Raw genomic sequence first — 18,261 nt, 5'->3', positions numbered from 1 at the left:
CCGCTGCAGTGGTAAGGTAAACTGCATTTCCGTGTGCTCTGGTTTCCCTCGCGGTGTTCTGTTGCGCCAGAAGTGGTTTAGTCATGCTGGCCACATGACCCAGAAAGCTATCTGTGGACAAACGCTGTTTCCCTTGGCCTGGAGCGAGATGAGTGCCACACTCCATAGTCACCTTTGACTGGACTTTACCGTCCAGGGATCCTTTACCTTTTTACCTTACCCCCCCCCCCCCACTTCACATACTGTTCTTTATCTGCAAGAACACTAAACAAAAAGGAATCAACAGTATTTGCAGATTTGATACTATTGGCTATGATTGTAGTTGATGTGGCCAATCTGGCTGGGTCTCCCCGTGTGCTTGGAGAGGAACGTTGGTTGTTTTGAAGGAAGTTTCTGGAACCCTCACTCTGACCAGCCAGTTCATTCCTGCCTTCGCTTGAATAAGACATTAGAGAGTGCCAGAGGGCCTAATTCCTTTGCAGGCAAGGTTCAAGAGGAGAGATGCTAGTGGTAGGAGGAGCCATAGGCAGAAGTGGGCAGAAGAATGGATGTGACAGCTACCTCCGCACAGTAGGCTCCATTCTAACCAGAGGTTTTTATATATAGGCACCCCCCCCCCCCATTTATGTGGGGGTTACAGTCCGGGCCCCTGTGTGCATCTGTGAAATCATGTAAAGTAGGGAGCACCCACTCTTTAAACAACCTCTGTCATGCTCTCTTCAATCCATACTAAAAATACTGTATCCCAAAATATCCACAACACATCAGCTGCACATCAGCTGTTAGGTGGGGAGGCTGAGCAATGTAAATAAAGCCCTGCTGCACCTCCAGTCTCTTTAGACTTCCTCTGACATCACTGACATTTTTTGGGGGTTCCTGGGAGGGTCTCCTCGCAAGCTACAAGGACTCTGCAACTCTCTCCTGCCATTTCGGGGTTTGAATTGAATTATTTTTTTTTAATTTCCTGGTGCTACACATATACACGGTTGCACGAGAGTCAGTCACACGTAAGTGGGAGCGCACCTGTACACACAAACGCCTTTCTATCTTTCATCCATGCAAGAGGCATTATCACAATTGAAGCGGTTCTAGCCAGATAAATGCATTCAAGTACGGCCACTGAGGAATGTGGTGATGGTGGGGGCATGGGTGGTAAGAATCCCAAAGACCCCAAACCTGAGGTTCCTTATCTGTGGTGTATGATGACTTCAGTAAATATTGTTTTATATTTTTTTAAACCTCTCCCTCGGTAATAGCTGTTAAAAGGAAGCTGCAAACTAAATAAATAGACACAAATCTGAACTTACTTGCTTTCTGGCATTAGAACTGTATACTTCCATTCTGTCAAGAAAATAATTGCATTGTTTTAAAAAATGGCCATTTTAATGTTTGAAAAGCATGTGATTTTGGTTTAATGACTGCCATTGTTTTCATATGAACTTCCCAATTAGGAGTAGGGGGGAAATGATTGTGAGCATGTGGAATATTACTTTTGAAATGTCTGTGGTTCTTTTATATATTTTTAAAAATTATAGGACAAGTCCTCTAATAAAACAGAAGTCAGCAATTCATCACGGAAATCTGACAACCTCCGTGGGTGCGACTTGCTTCAAGAAGTTTCTGTAACAATTAGAAGATTTAAAAAAACATCTGTTTCAAAGGAAAGGTGCGTTTGTTATTTAGGAATTCAACCTTTTTATACAGTGATGCGTGTTCAAAATTCTTTTTCAAAAGAATTTTGTTATTTTTTCTCATTTTTATGCTGGTTCAAATAAGAATTCACAAAACTGTAAATCCAAACTCCATTCTGTAAAAGCAGAGAAGCTTTTCAGTCATATGTTGTATTTGTTGTATTATTTCAGTACAAGTGTGCATGGGAATGGCTTGGTAGAAAAATAATATGTTTCAGAAAATGGGCCTTTGCCACTTCTGTCACTATTAGTGCACAGACCTGGGTTCTTGCGCCTCTCCCTGCCATATGGACTATACATAGCCACCAGCACATATGGCCATAGCTGCCTTATGCTTATGTAGTCAGGGCAACTCTACAGTAGCTCTTAGAGTAACTTTTTTTTTTTTTTTTTTTTTTTTTTTTTTGCCTAAAGCAGTTGTGCTTTTTAAATTCAAGGGGTAAACTTCTAGACTTCTGTAAGGGGAGCTAATGAGAGGGAAACGAAAACAAAAAAAACCCCTATGTGTTTTCGTTTCCTTAGGCTTAGGGAATGGACCTGAGCATTGTAATCTTTAAATAATGACGTTTAATGTCAGCAACTTTCACTTCAGTAGTTTACAACTGTGGATTGTCTTTCTCTCCCTCCACAGAGTTCAGCGGTGTGCTATGTTGCAGTTTTCAGAATTCCATGAAAGACTTCTGAACACCCTCTGCAAAAAGGCGGAAGATGGAGTTGTGACGGAGCATGCTCAAAGTCTTGTGTTAGATATCTTATGTTGGCTGGCAGGAGTTCAGTCTAATGGACCGGGCAGGTAGAAGAACTTCACTTTTGTCTTAGGAAACATTTTAAATTGTAAGTGCTTTGGTTTAAAGTTTGTTTTGCTTTGGTTTTTTTTTCCAGTTCAAAAGAAGCAAATGAGAGCTTACTGTCTAAAGCAAGGATGTGTCTCTTTGACATAGTGCGTGTGTGCTTCTTTGAAGCAGGTCGAAGCATAGCACACAAATGTGCACGTTTTCTAGCTCTTTGCATAAGGTTGGTAATACGACTTTTGTTTGCATACTTTCTCTATATTAATGATTCTAATTATTCCCCTTAATAGAACTGGAAAGTAGAATTTTCTTTGGTTCTCTACAGAGCCTCTCCTCCCCTCAGAAACACATTTAAGCAATAACACCCATAGAATCCGTAGCAGTATGTGCTCTGTACTAAAGCAAAATAATAAAATGAAATTTATATTTTTGCAGCAATGGGAAATTTGAGCCAAGTCAACAAGGATTTGGCTCGATCCTTCTGAAGGCTTTGCTTGGCAATATATCTTATTTACCTGCAGCTGCAACTGGAGGTGAGCTTCATTTTTTATTTTTGTGCATGCATACTTTGTCATTTTTTTGGATTAAGTTTTTGCCTGGTGGACTTAGTTTCTGGATCTGATTCCATGTTTTATTTCCCCTCTTTAATAAGCTGCCAGTTCATGCAGGCAATAGCATCAACTTTAGCACTGTGTTCCAGGCTTCTTTTCCTGATGCAGCATCCGTATGCTAATTTAGGCTCCAATTATTAAGTAGTTAAAACCTAACTATACACTCATGATTTGTTATGACCTCATAGAATGCTCTCTGAAGACAAACATCAAATATTTGCAAGCTAAAGAAAACCTTACATAACAGAGAATATTTTATTTGCTAACCTAATGGGTCATTTTCCCATAAACATATGTTTAAACACAGTTTTGGTTGTGGTGAAGATGGAGATGATGATGATTAGTTACTAAACTTGATTGTTGGTGGGTTTCTCCCTCTAGGATCTGTCTATTGGTATTTTGTATTGTTGAACTATGTAAAGGATGAAGATTTAGCTGGCTGCAGTACAGCTTGTGCATCCCTGCTAACTGCCGTGTCCAGACAGTTACAGGACCGGTTAACACCCATGGAAGCATTACTGCAGACAAGGTAGCTGAAAGTATCTGTATACCAAGCACGTTTTGAAAAAATGAACATGTTAATAGCTCTTGTTTTATTTTTCATTGCTCTATTTTCAGTGTGTGTGTAAATGTGCTTGTCCTTGTGCTATTTTTGTTCTTCCTACTTCAGTAACAGGAGTGTGGATTTTCCCTTTGTCAGGATCAGGGCTATATTTTCCCTTCTGAGAAAGGAAAGTAAGAAGGAAACTGGCTTCAAATTTATTTGCAGAACCAATTCAGATTTGCTGTATGTTTTATGACAAGGATATGTGAAGAACCGCTTTCTCCTGTATGAAGCTGGCCACTCATTAAGACCGTCAACAGATTATCCCCCAAAGCCCACCTCACTGTGACCTTTTTTGTAGTTGCATCAAGGCTCTGGAGCTGCTTCCTGACTGAAATTCCTCTCACCACCACCCTCCCCTCTTACAGCATTCCGACACATGGCAAATAATCTTCCTTTTTAGGAGGGTGTGATGAGGTGCTAGTTCTAGCTGTTTTTGTTTCCTTCTGACACTTTTACAGATTTCCTCCCCACTGTTCTGTGGTGCTTAGATTTTGTTAACTGAATTTTTACAGTTTTATCTTGATGGGAGACATCAACTGTCTTGGATTATTTTTTGGAATATGGGGTGGGGAAAGTGATGCAAAAGCAAGGAAACTGAATGAGTATACAGATGTATGTATATGCTAGTTATCTTATAAGAATTTAACACAATTCCTAAGTTTGTTTATAGCTACATTCTATGAGATTCTCCTAAACATAGAAACTTATTTCATAAATTAATAACAATTCACAAAACTAACTTAATAGCTCAGTCAGTAGAGCATGAGACTCTTAATTTCAGGGTCATGGGTTTGAGTCCTACTTTGGGCAAAAGATTCCTGCATTGCAGGGGGTTGGACTAGATGGCCCTTGTAGCTCTACAATTCTGTGATTCTATGAACAAGCCTTTTCACTAATCCATAGCACAAAAATACCAACAAAAGGCATTAGTATTAAAATTTATATGTTAAATTGATCACAGTAGCAGCTTTTAAAGTAAGGGTGACATCTTAGCATCGTATCAGCCCTCCTGCCACATCCCTCCCAATCTTCTTTGGAGATTTTGGGTGGTATGTAGGAAACAACCGAGCGAGGAGAGGAAGGCAATTAATAGCATACATTCTTCTGCTAATCTGCTTTAGTTGTGTTTTCTAGGCATCTTCAGCAGTAGCATTTGCAGTTTGGTTCATGAGGTCCCTTCCTCACAGAGTAGGTGGAATGGGGCAGAGAGAGCAATGGAACCAGGAAACAGAATCAGATATTCTCTAAACGTATCAGCACATGGTTTTAGTTGGGAGCAAGTCTAAGGGGTTAATAAAGTAGGTGCTAATATGTAATAATCTCTTTGGGGTGTTTCATGAGAAGCAATTCAGAAATGAAATTAAAAAATATTAATAACAGCAGCAGCATAATCAAGAGAGGTGTTGCCTCCTCTTGGGCAAAATTAACAAGAATCTGCTGACAGATTGAAGGAGCAGCGGCATTGCATTATGGAAGCTCTGCTCCCTTATATTTCAAAGCAATTAACATGCCTCATAATTTTTGTTTGCACCAGTATGGTTCTGTGAAACATTTTCACTGATGCAATGAACCAATTAGTTCCTTATTTCCTGAAACAACAATCTGGAAGATGTGGAAGAAATCCAGTACTCAACTGTGATCCAGTTTGGAAGTCCTGTGAACCTTAAGTTTGTCAGTTATATCCCATAAATCAAATATGCACCTCTTCACATCAGTTAAGAGGCCGAATTGTCTTTCTCTTTCCAGATATGGATTGTATAGTTCACCTTTTGATCCGGTGCTCTTCGATTTGGAAATGAGTGGCTCTTCTTGTAAGAATATCTATAACAGCAGCATTGGTGTACAGTCAGATGAGATTGACTTATCTGATGTTCTCTCAGGTACGCACATAGATCATATGGTACTATCTGCTTCTGATATAGCTGGGAGAGCTTCAAAATCAATGTTGTACTCTTCTTTTGCAATAACTTCTTTACATTTACATAACCTTCCTTGTGCAGTGTTGTCACTGAACAGAAGGAGGGGAAGGCATGGGCATGAAAATAAAAATAAGTGTAAAGTGTGGCTGCAAAAGAGAAGAGAAGTTGCAGAGCTGAAAATAGTTTAGTTGAATGGGGTTTATATGGGGAAAATGGCAGCGGGTAAGCACTGTTGTTCTCATATTTCTGCCAAAAGGCCAGTTTTACTTAAGATTCAAATGTATAACCTCTGGTAGTTGACTATTTTTCAGAGAATGTTCCTTCAAGATATCTAAATAGGTAGATCAAATTCTTGCTTTTATCACATTGGTTTTTAATGGCTTGGATACAAAGATGGCATTGCATGAGCAGAAGGTACTCCAGCTCATATAAGGATGTTTTTTGTGGGTTGCCGATTTTCATTCAATTTCTCCCTTCCTGCTTGGGACTTCTGTGCCATGTCCTGCAGCATTCTGAAGGGCCCCTCTGCTCTCAGGAGCAATTTTGCACAAGGAAAGGAAGTCCAGAAAAGCCTGATTTTTTGAGTGCAAGTCCACTCATGGTCGTTAGGGTCCTATCCAAGTTTGTAGAATTGTACCTTGCATGCTTGAAGGGGGAAACATCTGGAATCTCCTTAACTTGAGCCTAGTATACTGGATGTCGGCATCAGACAGGATATGGGGCAACACATTGAATACTACAGCACTGAATAACTTTCCATGTGCATTTGTTGGGGTGTCGATAGCCCACATTGATTATTACGGTCTTATTTCTAGTAATTTCGAAACTAAATTAAACAATAATTGCTTTTTTAATTCAGGAAATGGAAAGATCAGTAGCTGTGCAGCAGCTGAAGGTAGTTTTACTTCCCTCACTGGTCTCCTGGAAGTTGAACCTCTGCACTTTACTTGCGTCTCGACTAGTGATGGAACAAGAATAGAAAGGGACGATGCAAGTACGTTTACTGGTATATACATTTTATTACTACTTTCTTAACCAGCCACACTAGACCGATTAAAAGATTCCTAGAATGCAGTGGTTAACTTGAGCCCCCATATCAGTTTTTAAAACCAGACCAAAGTGTATGTGATGAGAAAAATGTGTGCATTTGGGTATATCAGTATTTTGATTTCCCTGCTTGCTTTTGCAAACTTAATTTTGAATAAAAGCTGCATAAAATGGTAAATCTTGTGATGAAAGGTAAATGTTCTCTGGCGACTGGCTCCCCCCCCCCCCTTTCCTTCTTTCTTTCGAGCTTGCTTTCATTTTTAGTATTTATACTACTGGAATGCATATTTAGAAGAATGCTTGGTGTGCTGCTTTTCTACATACATGTTTTTTTGTTTCTTTGTTTCATGCCAGTGAGTACCTTCGGGGTTACCCCAGCAGTTGGTGGCCTCTCATCTGGGACAGTTGGGGAAGCCTCGACAGCACTGAGTTCAGCGGCCCAGGTAGCTTTGCAGTCTCTCTCTCATGCAATGGCCTCAGCCGAGCAACAGCTCCAAGTGCTTCAAGAGAAACAGCAGCAGCTTTTGAAGCTTCAGCAACAGGTTGGAGGCCATCTCTTTCATGATGTCTCTAAACTTCAAAAGCTGAGAGAGTAGTTACCATAGTTACAAAAAGTCTCTCTCTTAAAAAAAAAATCAAAAATTTTCAGCAAGAGTACATCTCCAGAGGATAGCTTAGAAGCCACTTCAAATCAGTACAAAAATACAAAGTGCACATGAGTTGTTCTTGAATCCCTAAACAAAAAGGTATTCCACACGTATAGGAATTTTGCATCTTAACATTAATTTACACATAGGTCTTTCCAGATTTTTCTTTCTAATCTGAGATAAAGGTGGAAAATACAGTTAGATTTCTTTCCGTACAAAACACCCAGGCCTCTGTTTAGTAAGAGCTATGCAACATGAATCTTACAGGATTAACAAAGAGGAAAGATGCGGAAAGATGTACTGTTCCTACAAATGTCTGCTTTAGCTAAAATCCAATTGTGCCATATTACTTTGTACTGTTTCAGCCAGTAATCCTATTGATGGTCAAATTTTACAGTTTGCATTTCTTAGAGCTGTACACAGCCCAATTAAACAAAAGTACATTAAGACTGACCACCATTTTAAGTGCATTTTTGTGATAAGTTTATTGATTTCAGTAGAATTTACTTCCAAGTGTGCAAACTGAGGCAGTGTACTCTTAAAATGTTTTCACACACACATCTGTCTGAGAATCTTGTATATATGATGCGTTTTCAGGTGTGTGCCTCCTTCAAGGTTCTCTGATGTGTCACAGAGTCTAGCGTTTTAGTACATATGTATATATGAATGTTAGGTTGTATGCACAGTGGGGAAGTATCCACTTGGTGTCTCACAGTACATATTGGATTCCTTTATATATGAATGTATGAGCCACCTTGTAATCATTCTTACTCCATTTGGATTTAAGCCTTGAATCCTAAGCAAAATTCCAATTAATACATTTGGACTAAATGCATATCGCTGAATTGGGCCATCACTTCTGAAATGGACTGCTTCAGTTGATATGGTTGGTACATGAGTCTGTCTCTCTAACCCACATGCTGAATTGAATTTAGGTGAATTTTTAAATGTTAGTTCTTATAAATTCCGTTTTCCCCCCTTGCATTGTTTATCCCCTTTTTGTGCTACTTTGCATCTTTTTTGGTAGTAACCTTTGGTATGAGTTTAAACAAAAGCTGAGGCTATTTGCTTTTTTGTTTGTTCTGTTCATGCTGCTTGTTGCTAATGCTTTTATTGCTAGTGCCTTCATAGAGGCAGCACTGGCCCTACTGTACATATGCTGCTTTTATTTTCCCTGCAGAAAGCAAAGCTGGAAGCAAAACTACATCAGACAACAGCAGCAGCTGCTGCAGCAGCATCAGCAGTTGGTCCTGTTCACAACTCTGTGCCTTCCAACTCAGTAGCAGCCCCAGGGTTCTTCATTCACCCGTCGGATGTCATCCCGCCCACTCCTAAAACAACCCCCCTGTTCATGACTCCGCCTCTAACACCACCTAATGAGGCAGTTTCTGCTGTTATCAATGCAGAGCTTGCACAGCTTTTCCCGGGCTCAGTCATTGATCCTCCACCAGTTAACCTTTCTGCACACAACAAAAATGCAAACAAGTCCAGAACGGTAACTAAACAGAAGAGCTTTCATGAAATTCCAGTCTAACTAATGTTAATGATAGGAACTACTTTGAGTGATTGCTAGTTTGCCTATTTTTCAAGGTGTAGTCAGTATGTTTTGAGAGCTAGTACTGTTAAAAGTCCTTTATATATAATAGCCCCACATCTATTAAGCTAAAACTCTTCATAATGAAGCTTCAGTGTAAATAGATAACTCGTTAATGCTTTGAATCTTTTCCATTGGTGTGCTAATAAACTAATCCATATGCAGTGTTAACTGTTGAGGTTTTCAAGTTTGAGTTTCCAAAAGCTTGCCTCCCTTTACTTTTGCATGAGCTTTAGGTAATGACTAATAGAAAATGTAGTGATTGATATATTGGTTAATTTCCCCTTTTTCAGAATCCACTTGGGACTGGCCTTGCTCTGGCAATATCACATGCTTCACATTTTCTTCAGCCTCCACCTCATCAGTCCATCATTATAGAGCGAATGCATTCAGGTAAATGCTGTTATCTTCCTTTAATGCAAAAATGTTCAAAGTTCATATTTTCTAGGCTACTGGGAATTAATAGCCCAGAGCTACTTTGGGCATAGCCATGGTTTAGAACTGCCTAATTTTGAACTCTTCTATTTAAAAGCAGATTGCTTTGTCATATGAAATTAAGAGTGTTCAAGCCTGCAGCTTGTTCATAATTCACCTAACCATAGTTTGAAGGATTGTCCAAATTATGCCAATGATAGCTACTAGAAAAGTAACTTCTTCAGTGAGCTTAAAAATCTTTAGATAGCTTTAGAAGTGCATTTTTGTTTCTTGTGTTCTTGGTTTGTGTTTTGATTGAGACTACCTTTTTAGCATTGGCACTTTGAGCTCATTGTATCTATTAAGTGTTGACATCAAACCTAACTTTTTTTTAAAGGTGCAAGGAGGTTTGTGACGTTGGATTTTGGCAGACCCATTTTATTGACAGATGTATTGATTCCAACTTGTGGTGATCTTGCTTCCTTGTCAATTGATATCTGGACACTTGGTGAAGAAGTTGATGGAAGGAGGCTAGTGGTTGCTACAGATATTAGCACCCATTCTCTCATTCTGCATGATTTAATACCACCACCCGTTTGCAGGTTCATGAAGGTAAAAAAAATTCAATTAAAAATGCTGTCTCTTATCAGATGGATTTATAAATGTTCTTACATGTAGTTAATGCCCAGTTGTTGCATGTTTCTTATGTTTCAAAACTATGAAACTACACTGAAGGTCTCACTGTCTTTCGTTTCATTTTAGATTACAGTCATTGGTCGTTATGGAAGTACAAATGCTAGAGCCAAAATTCCTTTAGGGTTTTACTATGGGCACACATATATTTTGCCACTGGAAAGTGAGCTGAAGATTATGCATGATCCTTTACGAGGAGAAGTTGAATCTGCAAACCAGCCAGAAATTGATCAACACTTAGCCATGATGGTTGCGTTGCAGGAAGACATACAGTGCAGGTAAGATGAGGTGTTGGAAATGTATTCTTCAGGGTTAATTTTAAAATTGTAACAGCGTGCGTCTACACACACACACACACACACACACACACCAGATAGATACAGATATAGCCTCATGTTCATTGCTTTGTTTAAACTAAAGCGTTGAGGCATGAGTATGTGAAGTTAAAATATGTTGTTCCTTTTAGTTCTTAGGTGGGGTGTGTTTCTTAATAATGAATTTTAATTTAAAGGTGTCTTTTGCCCCCTGTCCCCACTCTTACAGGTATAATTTAGCCTGCCATAGGCTTGAAACACTTCTGCAAAGCATTGATCTTCCTCCGTTGAACAGTGCTAACAATGCTCAGTATTTTCTACGAAAGCCAGATAAAGCAGTAGAGGAAGACAGTCGAGTATTTTCTGCTTATCAAGACTGCATACAGCTACAGCTACAGCTAAATTTGGCTCATCACGCTGTGCAGAGGCTCAAAGTAGCTCTAGGTGCAAGCAGGAAGATTCTCAAGGAACAAAGTGATCCCAAAGAGCTGATTCAGATGTCCTCCACGGAGCAGTTGCGCACTATTATCCGATACCTGTTGGATACTTTACTTAGTTTGCTCCATTCTTCCAATGGTTGGTAGCTTAATTATATTTATTGACAAGTATGGAATTCTAAGCTTGCTTGTTAATTCATTGTCAGTGCTGGACATGTACGCGTATGCTTCCTACAGTACTATTGGTGGGCTGGGGGCTATGTGGAACACTCTGGTATTTCTCTCACACAGCAGATAAACATTTCAAGTTAAATGAATGAGACAAAAGTGTACAGACAAACTCCATGGGGGGGGGGGGCTGCGTTCCTGGTTGTCATGTGCATCAGTGGAAAACCCATTAGCCTGTCCCACCCTCTTCCAGATCCAAAAACGACCTGTGTGTGCATGGTCGCATGTATTTTGAATGTGTGCAAAATGAGGGTTTCTTGTGTCCCTAAGAAACCTACTGCCACGATGATGGAGACAGCATTTGCCTGCCTCCGGTCCAAAGGGACCTCACCTGTTTAGAACCATCATGTTCCCAGTATGCATAAAGGATAGGTGCTCGGTTACTGTACTCTGAGTAATAACCAGTTCAAATGGGGAAATAGGAGTTGCCTTGTGGTCAAGTCTGTCTTTAAAATGTCCACCTGCTGATGAGTGGAGAAAGCGTACAGTGTCTGAACCACTGCCTGGCAAAAATGTAGGAGAATTCACATAAGTTCTCAGTTTACAATATCTTTTGTGCTTATTTATCTGAATGATAAGCTTCCATGGCAGAAGCTTTCTGGGCAAGCGTTTGTGTTCTTTCTCACATCTAAGGGAGCTGGGGGGGACCTCATTGAAGTTGATGCATTTTCGGCAGAATTATGTAGTTTATATTAAATTTTAGAAGCGACCTTTAGATAACTTTTATTGTGCAAAGAATACTACTTGCCATTGAATTTTTGTTGATTTCTTTAAAGGTCACTCTGTTCCTGTGGTTCTGCAAAGTACGTTTCATGCTCAGGCTTGTGAAGAATTGTTCAAGCACTTGTGCATCAGTGGGACTCCAAAGATACGCCTGCATGCAGGCCTTCTGCTTGTTCAGCTGTGTGGCGGCGAAAGGTGGTGGGGGCAGTTCCTTTCAAACGTCCTTCAAGAATTGTATAATTCAGAGCAACTTCTCATTTTTCCACAGGACAGGTACTTTATAAGATGTCTTGTTTTTACTTTTCAGTTAAACAGTACTTGGAAAGATTTATCACAGGAAATTAGGTAGAATAGGCAAAAAGCTTGAAGGATGTTACATCCACCCACCAACACATCAGATCTAATTGACACCCTTATAGCTGTCGTAACCATATTTATTTTGGAGTATGAGTCTATATATTGGTTGATTTGGCCTAGGATGTTTCCATTATCTTGTTAGTGGCTCTAAATACTCTCTAACAAGTAGTTGCACATTGATTTTGATCTTTACTCATGAGGAACTAGAAGAAGAGGAAACGGTTAATTTAGTTAGTTATTTGGTCGACTCTAACAGTGTTTTCCTCTGGTTGTCTTTCTCTTTCCAAATGCAGCAATGAAGTTTTGTCAGATTGGATACTATTACTTTGCTTATGAATTTGAGTTGCATCTCAAAGGGTATTAAAATTTTTTTTAAAAAAATACTTTTTATGTATATATTTAGGGTCTTCATGTTACTTTCTTGCATTGGCCAAAGATCACTCAGCAATACTGGTGTCTTAGAAAGTTTGCTGAATCTGTTGGATAACCTGTTGTCCCCTCTTCAACCTCAGCTACCCACCCACAGATGCACAGAAGGTAATATAGATTTATGTAGTTTTCATGAAATATATTTCCTCACCAACTTTGGTATTTAAAACACTATCTCTGGCTGCTACTTTGATTATTTTTGCAGGTCAGGTGAAAGTTTAATTGATGCAAAGTGTTGTGCTTTGCCTGCAGTGTGGGGAGAAAAAGAGAGAGAGAGAATGATCTATTCTACTCGTTGGCTACTTTTTTGATGTATTTTGAATAGGGTTTAAAATACCTTTAAATGACTTTGTGGTAATGACATGTGATAGAAGTAAATGATTCATTTTTGGTCTGACATTTAATGCTTTGGATTTGTTTTGTTGCATTTTGGTTTAAATAGCCATTCAAGGGTGCACAGTGCCATAGCTTGGCTTAAGCGGCCTGTGCTTCAGTCTGATCACAGAAAAAGGGATTGGCCATTCCGCCCCACCTCCTGCAGCCTCACTGATTGCTCTTCTAGGAGGTCCCCTAAATGGGAGGATTGGGAGGAGTACAAGGTACTGCGGTACAAAGTGTGTCTGGAAAACTTCTGTGCATGCACAGATCACTAGGCCCTGGTCCTAAGGTCAAAATACTCATTCTGGATATAAGAATGCTTTGCCTAACCTGTTTGAATGTGCACCTTTTCTACATACTTCAAGGCTTACAATGCATAGGGAAACATAAACTGTTGTTGAATTGGTTGTGGAAACATCCTTTACTCTGTTTCCATAGGGGCATAGGAAACTGCCTTATAGTGATTCTACCTCAGTCCTGTTGACATACTGGCAACAGCTCACCAGGCTTTCAGAGAGGGGACATTCTAAGCCAGAGATTTTCTAACCTTTCATGTTGGTGACACACTTTTTAGACATGCATCATTTCATGACACACTAATTCAGTTTTACTAGCCAGAGGTTAAACTAATCCCTTTCCAGTCCCAGGAGGAGCGCAGGGAGTGTTTGCGCAACACACTGCAGCCAACACACTAACGTGTCACGACACACAGTTTGGAAAGCTCTGTTCTAAGCCCTACCTGGAAATGTTGTGGATTCAACCTGGAACCTTCTGTATGCAAAGCAGATGCTCTACTAATGAGCCATGCCCCTTTCCATCACTCTTTTTCTTAGCTGAAGTTTTTTATACTGAATCACTTAATCAAATTGTCTTATTTTAAAGGTGTTCTAGACATTCCTATGATTAGCTGGGTTGTAATGCTGGTATCCAGACTCTTAGACTATGTGGCAACTGTGGAAGATGAAGCAGCTACAGCTAAGAAGCCTTTGAATGGAAAAGAGAGAGACAGATTCTTGACAGGTGCAATATATATATACTTAATATGGCAAAGCTTGCTTGTTAATTATCTGAGATTAGATAACTTAGTTTAAATGTGCAATTTGTAAAAGGCAGAGTGTTGTAAAAGGTCCATATGCTGTACTTTTAAGCAACTTTGAAAATGGGAATAAACAATACTGGATACATGCAGGGAGAATCCCCATAGGGCATAAAGGAGCCGTTACAACCATCTTTCTTGGCAGCTGTTCGCCATGCACAAGGCAATCTGACAGTACTTTGCATTCACCTTCCATTTTCTGCAGTGGAGGATGGAACCACTCACTCCACTAGGCAGGATTATGTAAATGAAGTGTACTTATCTCACCCCGTGGAGGATGACCCCCTTCAGTTCCTTCCTGCCTGTTTACTTGTGCAAGTGGTGGTCAACTTTAAACTAGAAGTAGCACAATAATTTTATAAGTGTGCTTTATTGCTACTCCTGGTCTGTGGAGGAGAAAGGCATCCCATCAGACAAGAAAATCCTGGGATGAGTCCTTTATTTTTAAGGATAATTCTGAGCCCCAGGAAAAGACCCTTCAACAAAGGAATTCTTCTACCGCAAGGACTTCTGGCTGGGTAACAGAGCTTGCCTTCCCTCTCCTTTCCATGTGCACCCCCTGTGCCCCCTAAATATGTTCTGGGGGTTCCCCCAGCCCTCCAGAGCAGATTTGCAGAGGGTGCATGGAGAGAGAAGAGGGAGGGAAGGTTCAGTTGCACAAGTGAAATCCTTGCGCTAGCAGAAGTACTTGGTTGGATACCACCCCTAGAAGAAAAATAGAAGAATTTGGAATATGTGCAGGGTGAGTCTCTGTAGGACATATTGGAGTCCTTACCACCGCCTTTCTTGGCAGCCCTTAGCTATACACAAGCAGGAGTGCCAGCTTGGCCCTGCGACTGTGCATGCCCGGGGCCGTGGGTGGCATGCAGTGTGCATGGCCCCGGCACTGAAATTTGTGGGTGCCTGGCCCCTTCATGAGGAATTTTCTGGGTGCTAGGGCACCCAGGGCCCTACGGAGCTGGCACCTATGTGCACAGCTGATTCTGATGGCACATGCAACCATTTGTTCCAGTGGGAATGCCACCTGCATATGTAGATCCCATGACCCTGTTCCTTCTAGTGTTGTGCATGCAGGTTACTTGTGCTTACGACTGTTCTGTTGGAAGAAATGACTGTGTGCTTTGTGGTGTACCTGTCTGAGGATCAGCAGTTGAAGGCTCCATTATGCACTCTGGAAATCTATCGTATGTTATAGGTGGGGATTCATCATGCTGTTGGTGGGTGGGAGGCTTTGGATTAGGTCTGTTGTCTATGTAGATTAATCTTAACACTTTTTTTATGTGCATAATATATAATAGATCTCATTTTGTTAAAGAATCTGAAAATTACAGGTTATCTTTGCTGTCCTAGACATGCATAATGGGTGTTTGGTTTGTACGTGTCAAAAATCTTGCTTTTTCTGTCAACTGTTAAATAACATACTCTTTTCTTGTAGGCAATCAGTGGAGTTTCATTAATAATAATCTACACACACAAAGCCTCAATAGGTCTTCAAAAGGCAACAGTAGCTTAGATAGATTATATTCCAGAAAGATCAGAAAGCAGCTTGTTCATCACAAACAGGTAACTTCCAGTTCATAGTAGTGCTTTTGAGATTTCTGTTATGATTGATAACCCTGTTTTGATTTTGAGGCGTGATTTCCTGATTTTGTACACCGTGGGGTAGGGTTTTGCAAGTGAGCAAACATATAGCCGGAGATCACTGAGGCAAAGGGACAAGTTGGAGGAAATTCCAGGTGCCTGGCTTTCCCACAGCAACCATGAACCTATCTGAAAGTTGTGCAAGTGTGGCAAATATTGACAATACAATAATTGCAGACAAGGGACCTGAGGAGATCCTATGTGTGCTCTGCAGGGTGGAGTAGATTTCCACCACTTGGGGAGAACAGGAGCTCACATGAGTCTGAAACTTTGGTGGGAGGAATGTGGTAAAAACGTTTAGAAACCACTGGTTTACATATGGCAATTATTTAACTATTCCCTGTCCAGCCATCTAAAATTCTAGGCCTTGAGGACAGAGAAGTATATGGCAAATACTCACTGCTTTTTGCAGTCAGTGAAGGCTCACCAGTTTCTGTAGCTTTAAAGCTGCTGTTTGAACTGGTTTTATAGTTCAGTTCTGTTGGCAGTCTGTTAAAGTTTTGGAAATATAAAAACTAAAAATTAAAAACTTTAACTTGACCATCATATGAAAGTGCATATCTATCTTGCATCTTATTGCTTACATTTTCATATTACGTCTGTTAACATTTTCTTTTAGCAACTTAACTTACTAAAAGCAAAACAGAAGGCTTTGGTGGAACAGATGGAAAAAGAGAAAATACAAAGCAACAAAGGATCATCCTATAAACTTTTAGTAGAACAGGCAAAACTAAAACAGGCCACGTCAAAGGTATGATGTTCTGCAATTATACTTATTGTCTTGTGCAGAAAGAACTGTTTCTGCAAATTCAAATATGTTCTAGGTTCATTTTTTACAAAAATCATTCCATTATGCCTCTTAAGGCCCAATCTGCTTGCTAATTCAATCACCTGATGTATATCTGGTTTTGGAACTGCTCCTCATTTAATTCTTACATAGGCACCTGTTAGTTCCTCATGATAAAAACTATTTTGGAGACTTACCTAGTACGGTGTTGGTCTATGATAAATAACCTGCAGCACTACTTATGAATCTGCTTATAGAATAATGCAAAGATTAGATGCATTTAAATGTTATTTTTAAATTATTTGTTAAATTTATATACCTCCCTTCATCATAATATTTCAGGGCAGTTCAAAGAATAAAATAGAGGATAAAAACAAGTAGATAATTAAAACAAAGCAACAAAACAATAACACCCCTTTTCCACAGACACATTTAAAAGGCTGTAGAATATTAATAAGCCAAAGATGATTTCAAACATTCTATTAAAACCCAGTGTATTGTGGCCTAACGTGGGTTTGGCTTTGCGTATCTCAAACAGCAGGCCCCTCCCTTCCTGGTTTGCATAGCAAACTGCTTTTGAAACTGAGGGGGACTTTCAAAAGCAGTTGTGATATAGCATAGAAGTATGCTGTTCAAAGGAATACACTCACAATTTCAGGAGGTGCAGCTTTTAATCTCTTGGATGTGCCTAAATTAGCAGCTTCAGCATCACCTGGGAAATACTAAGAACTTATCTGTAGTAAGTAATTCTGTAAATTTACGAGTAGCGCCTAAACCGTATATTAACAAAAAAATTCTCCAACCTGCAAATCTCCCTGCTGCTGCTGACATATTGGATTCTTTCACATGAAGTAGGTAGTTCAGTTATAACTTAGTCACCTGAAGGGTTATGCAAGCTACAGACTTCATGGATTTCTGCTGTCTCCATGCACTGTATGTTCTTCAGATCTAGGGTGTACTTTTATTTTGCTAATGCAGTGTTTGTGGAAAATGAAGAATTGAAGGATTCTTTCTATCCCCTTGTGAGTTGGGAAGTGTGCTTTAAAGTACTGGCAGATACTTTGTAGAAACTTAACACAGGAGGAGAAAACTGCCAACAGTTGCCCTTACAATGCCAAGGAGGCCCTAAATACCTGGAGAAGTTAGCTTCCCTATTTTAGACACTTCTAGTTTGGCAGTTATGAGAGACTGGGTCTGCCCTACATGGCTGAAACAAGATGAAGCAGAAAGGTGAATATCCATCTCTACAGTCTATACCAGCAATGTCCAACCAGTCAACTGCGATCGACAGGTAGATCTGCAGGGTTCTCCAGGTCGATCGCGGTAGTTAAAAAAGAGATTGCCTGGTTGCTCCTGAGTGTTCATGACACACCCCGCCCCCAGCACTATGTCCCATCGGCGCTGTTAAAGATTTTTTCTCCCTTTGTCTGCTGCAGGGTGGGGGAAGAAGGGAGGGGTTCAGACTGTTGGATGAGTGATATAATTAAACCCGTCCCCCCAAAAAAGTTCAACAACTCTGGCCTCTCCCCCTAAAAAAACGCCAACAACTATGTGCAATGACAATAGGTAGATCACTGCCAGTTTTCTTATACTGGGAGTAGATCGCAGTCTCTATAGAGTTGGACATGCCTGGCATATACTATCAGGTTAACATAATAGGCGTATTGGGCAATCTGTCTAGATGAAAAAGTAAGACCTTTTGAAAGAATTGGAGGTTGATACCACTTTATGCATAAGTTGTAGTGAAGGTGAACCAGCACACTCATAGTGCTCTATCCAGCAGTGTCACTCAGCTGCTGGTAAGGTCTCTGTCAGCAGACCATGAAGGGAGTCAACCCTCCCCCTTACAGCCCCCTG

General features: G+C 40.2%; 1 protein-coding gene across 8 annotated transcripts in view; it reads left to right on the top strand.

Annotated features, from left to right (window-relative positions):
- Nucleotides 1–18,261, top strand: part of BIRC6 (baculoviral IAP repeat containing 6) — a 139,465-nt gene that overhangs the window by 34,484 nt on the left and 86,720 nt on the right. For 3 of the 8 annotated variants that reach the window (XM_028724267.2, XM_028724269.2, XM_028724266.2), the window contains exons 17-34: nucleotides 1,536–1,666; nucleotides 2,323–2,484; nucleotides 2,574–2,705; nucleotides 2,918–3,015; nucleotides 3,475–3,622; nucleotides 5,447–5,580; nucleotides 6,479–6,625; nucleotides 7,021–7,208; nucleotides 8,494–8,808; nucleotides 9,201–9,300; nucleotides 9,719–9,933; nucleotides 10,084–10,292; nucleotides 10,558–10,904; nucleotides 11,770–11,989; nucleotides 12,477–12,610; nucleotides 13,763–13,900; nucleotides 15,412–15,539; nucleotides 16,237–16,368. In XM_028724267.2, the coding sequence (XP_028580100.2) occupies nucleotides 1,536–1,666; nucleotides 2,323–2,484; nucleotides 2,574–2,705; nucleotides 2,918–3,015; nucleotides 3,475–3,622; nucleotides 5,447–5,580; nucleotides 6,479–6,625; nucleotides 7,021–7,208; nucleotides 8,494–8,808; nucleotides 9,201–9,300; nucleotides 9,719–9,933; nucleotides 10,084–10,292; nucleotides 10,558–10,904; nucleotides 11,770–11,989; nucleotides 12,477–12,610; nucleotides 13,763–13,900; nucleotides 15,412–15,539; nucleotides 16,237–16,368 (3,078 nt within the window). The remainder of the gene's footprint in view (nucleotides 1–1,535; nucleotides 1,667–2,322; nucleotides 2,485–2,573; nucleotides 2,706–2,917; nucleotides 3,016–3,474; nucleotides 3,623–5,446; nucleotides 5,581–6,478; nucleotides 6,626–7,020; nucleotides 7,209–8,493; nucleotides 8,809–9,200; nucleotides 9,301–9,718; nucleotides 9,934–10,083; nucleotides 10,293–10,557; nucleotides 10,905–11,769; nucleotides 11,990–12,476; nucleotides 12,611–13,762; nucleotides 13,901–15,411; nucleotides 15,540–16,236; nucleotides 16,369–18,261) is intronic. The other 5 variants (XM_028724270.2, XM_028724268.2, XM_028724272.2 and 2 more) reach the window with 4 other exon arrangements.

This window comes from Podarcis muralis, chromosome 3 (genome assembly GCF_964188315.1).
Source record: "Podarcis muralis chromosome 3, rPodMur119.hap1.1, whole genome shotgun sequence".
In the NCBI taxonomy this organism is placed as follows: Eukaryota; Metazoa; Chordata; class Lepidosauria; order Squamata; family Lacertidae; genus Podarcis; species Podarcis muralis.
The sequence above is the reverse complement of the archived record's forward strand: the minus strand, read 5'-3'. Positions and strand labels throughout refer to the sequence as shown.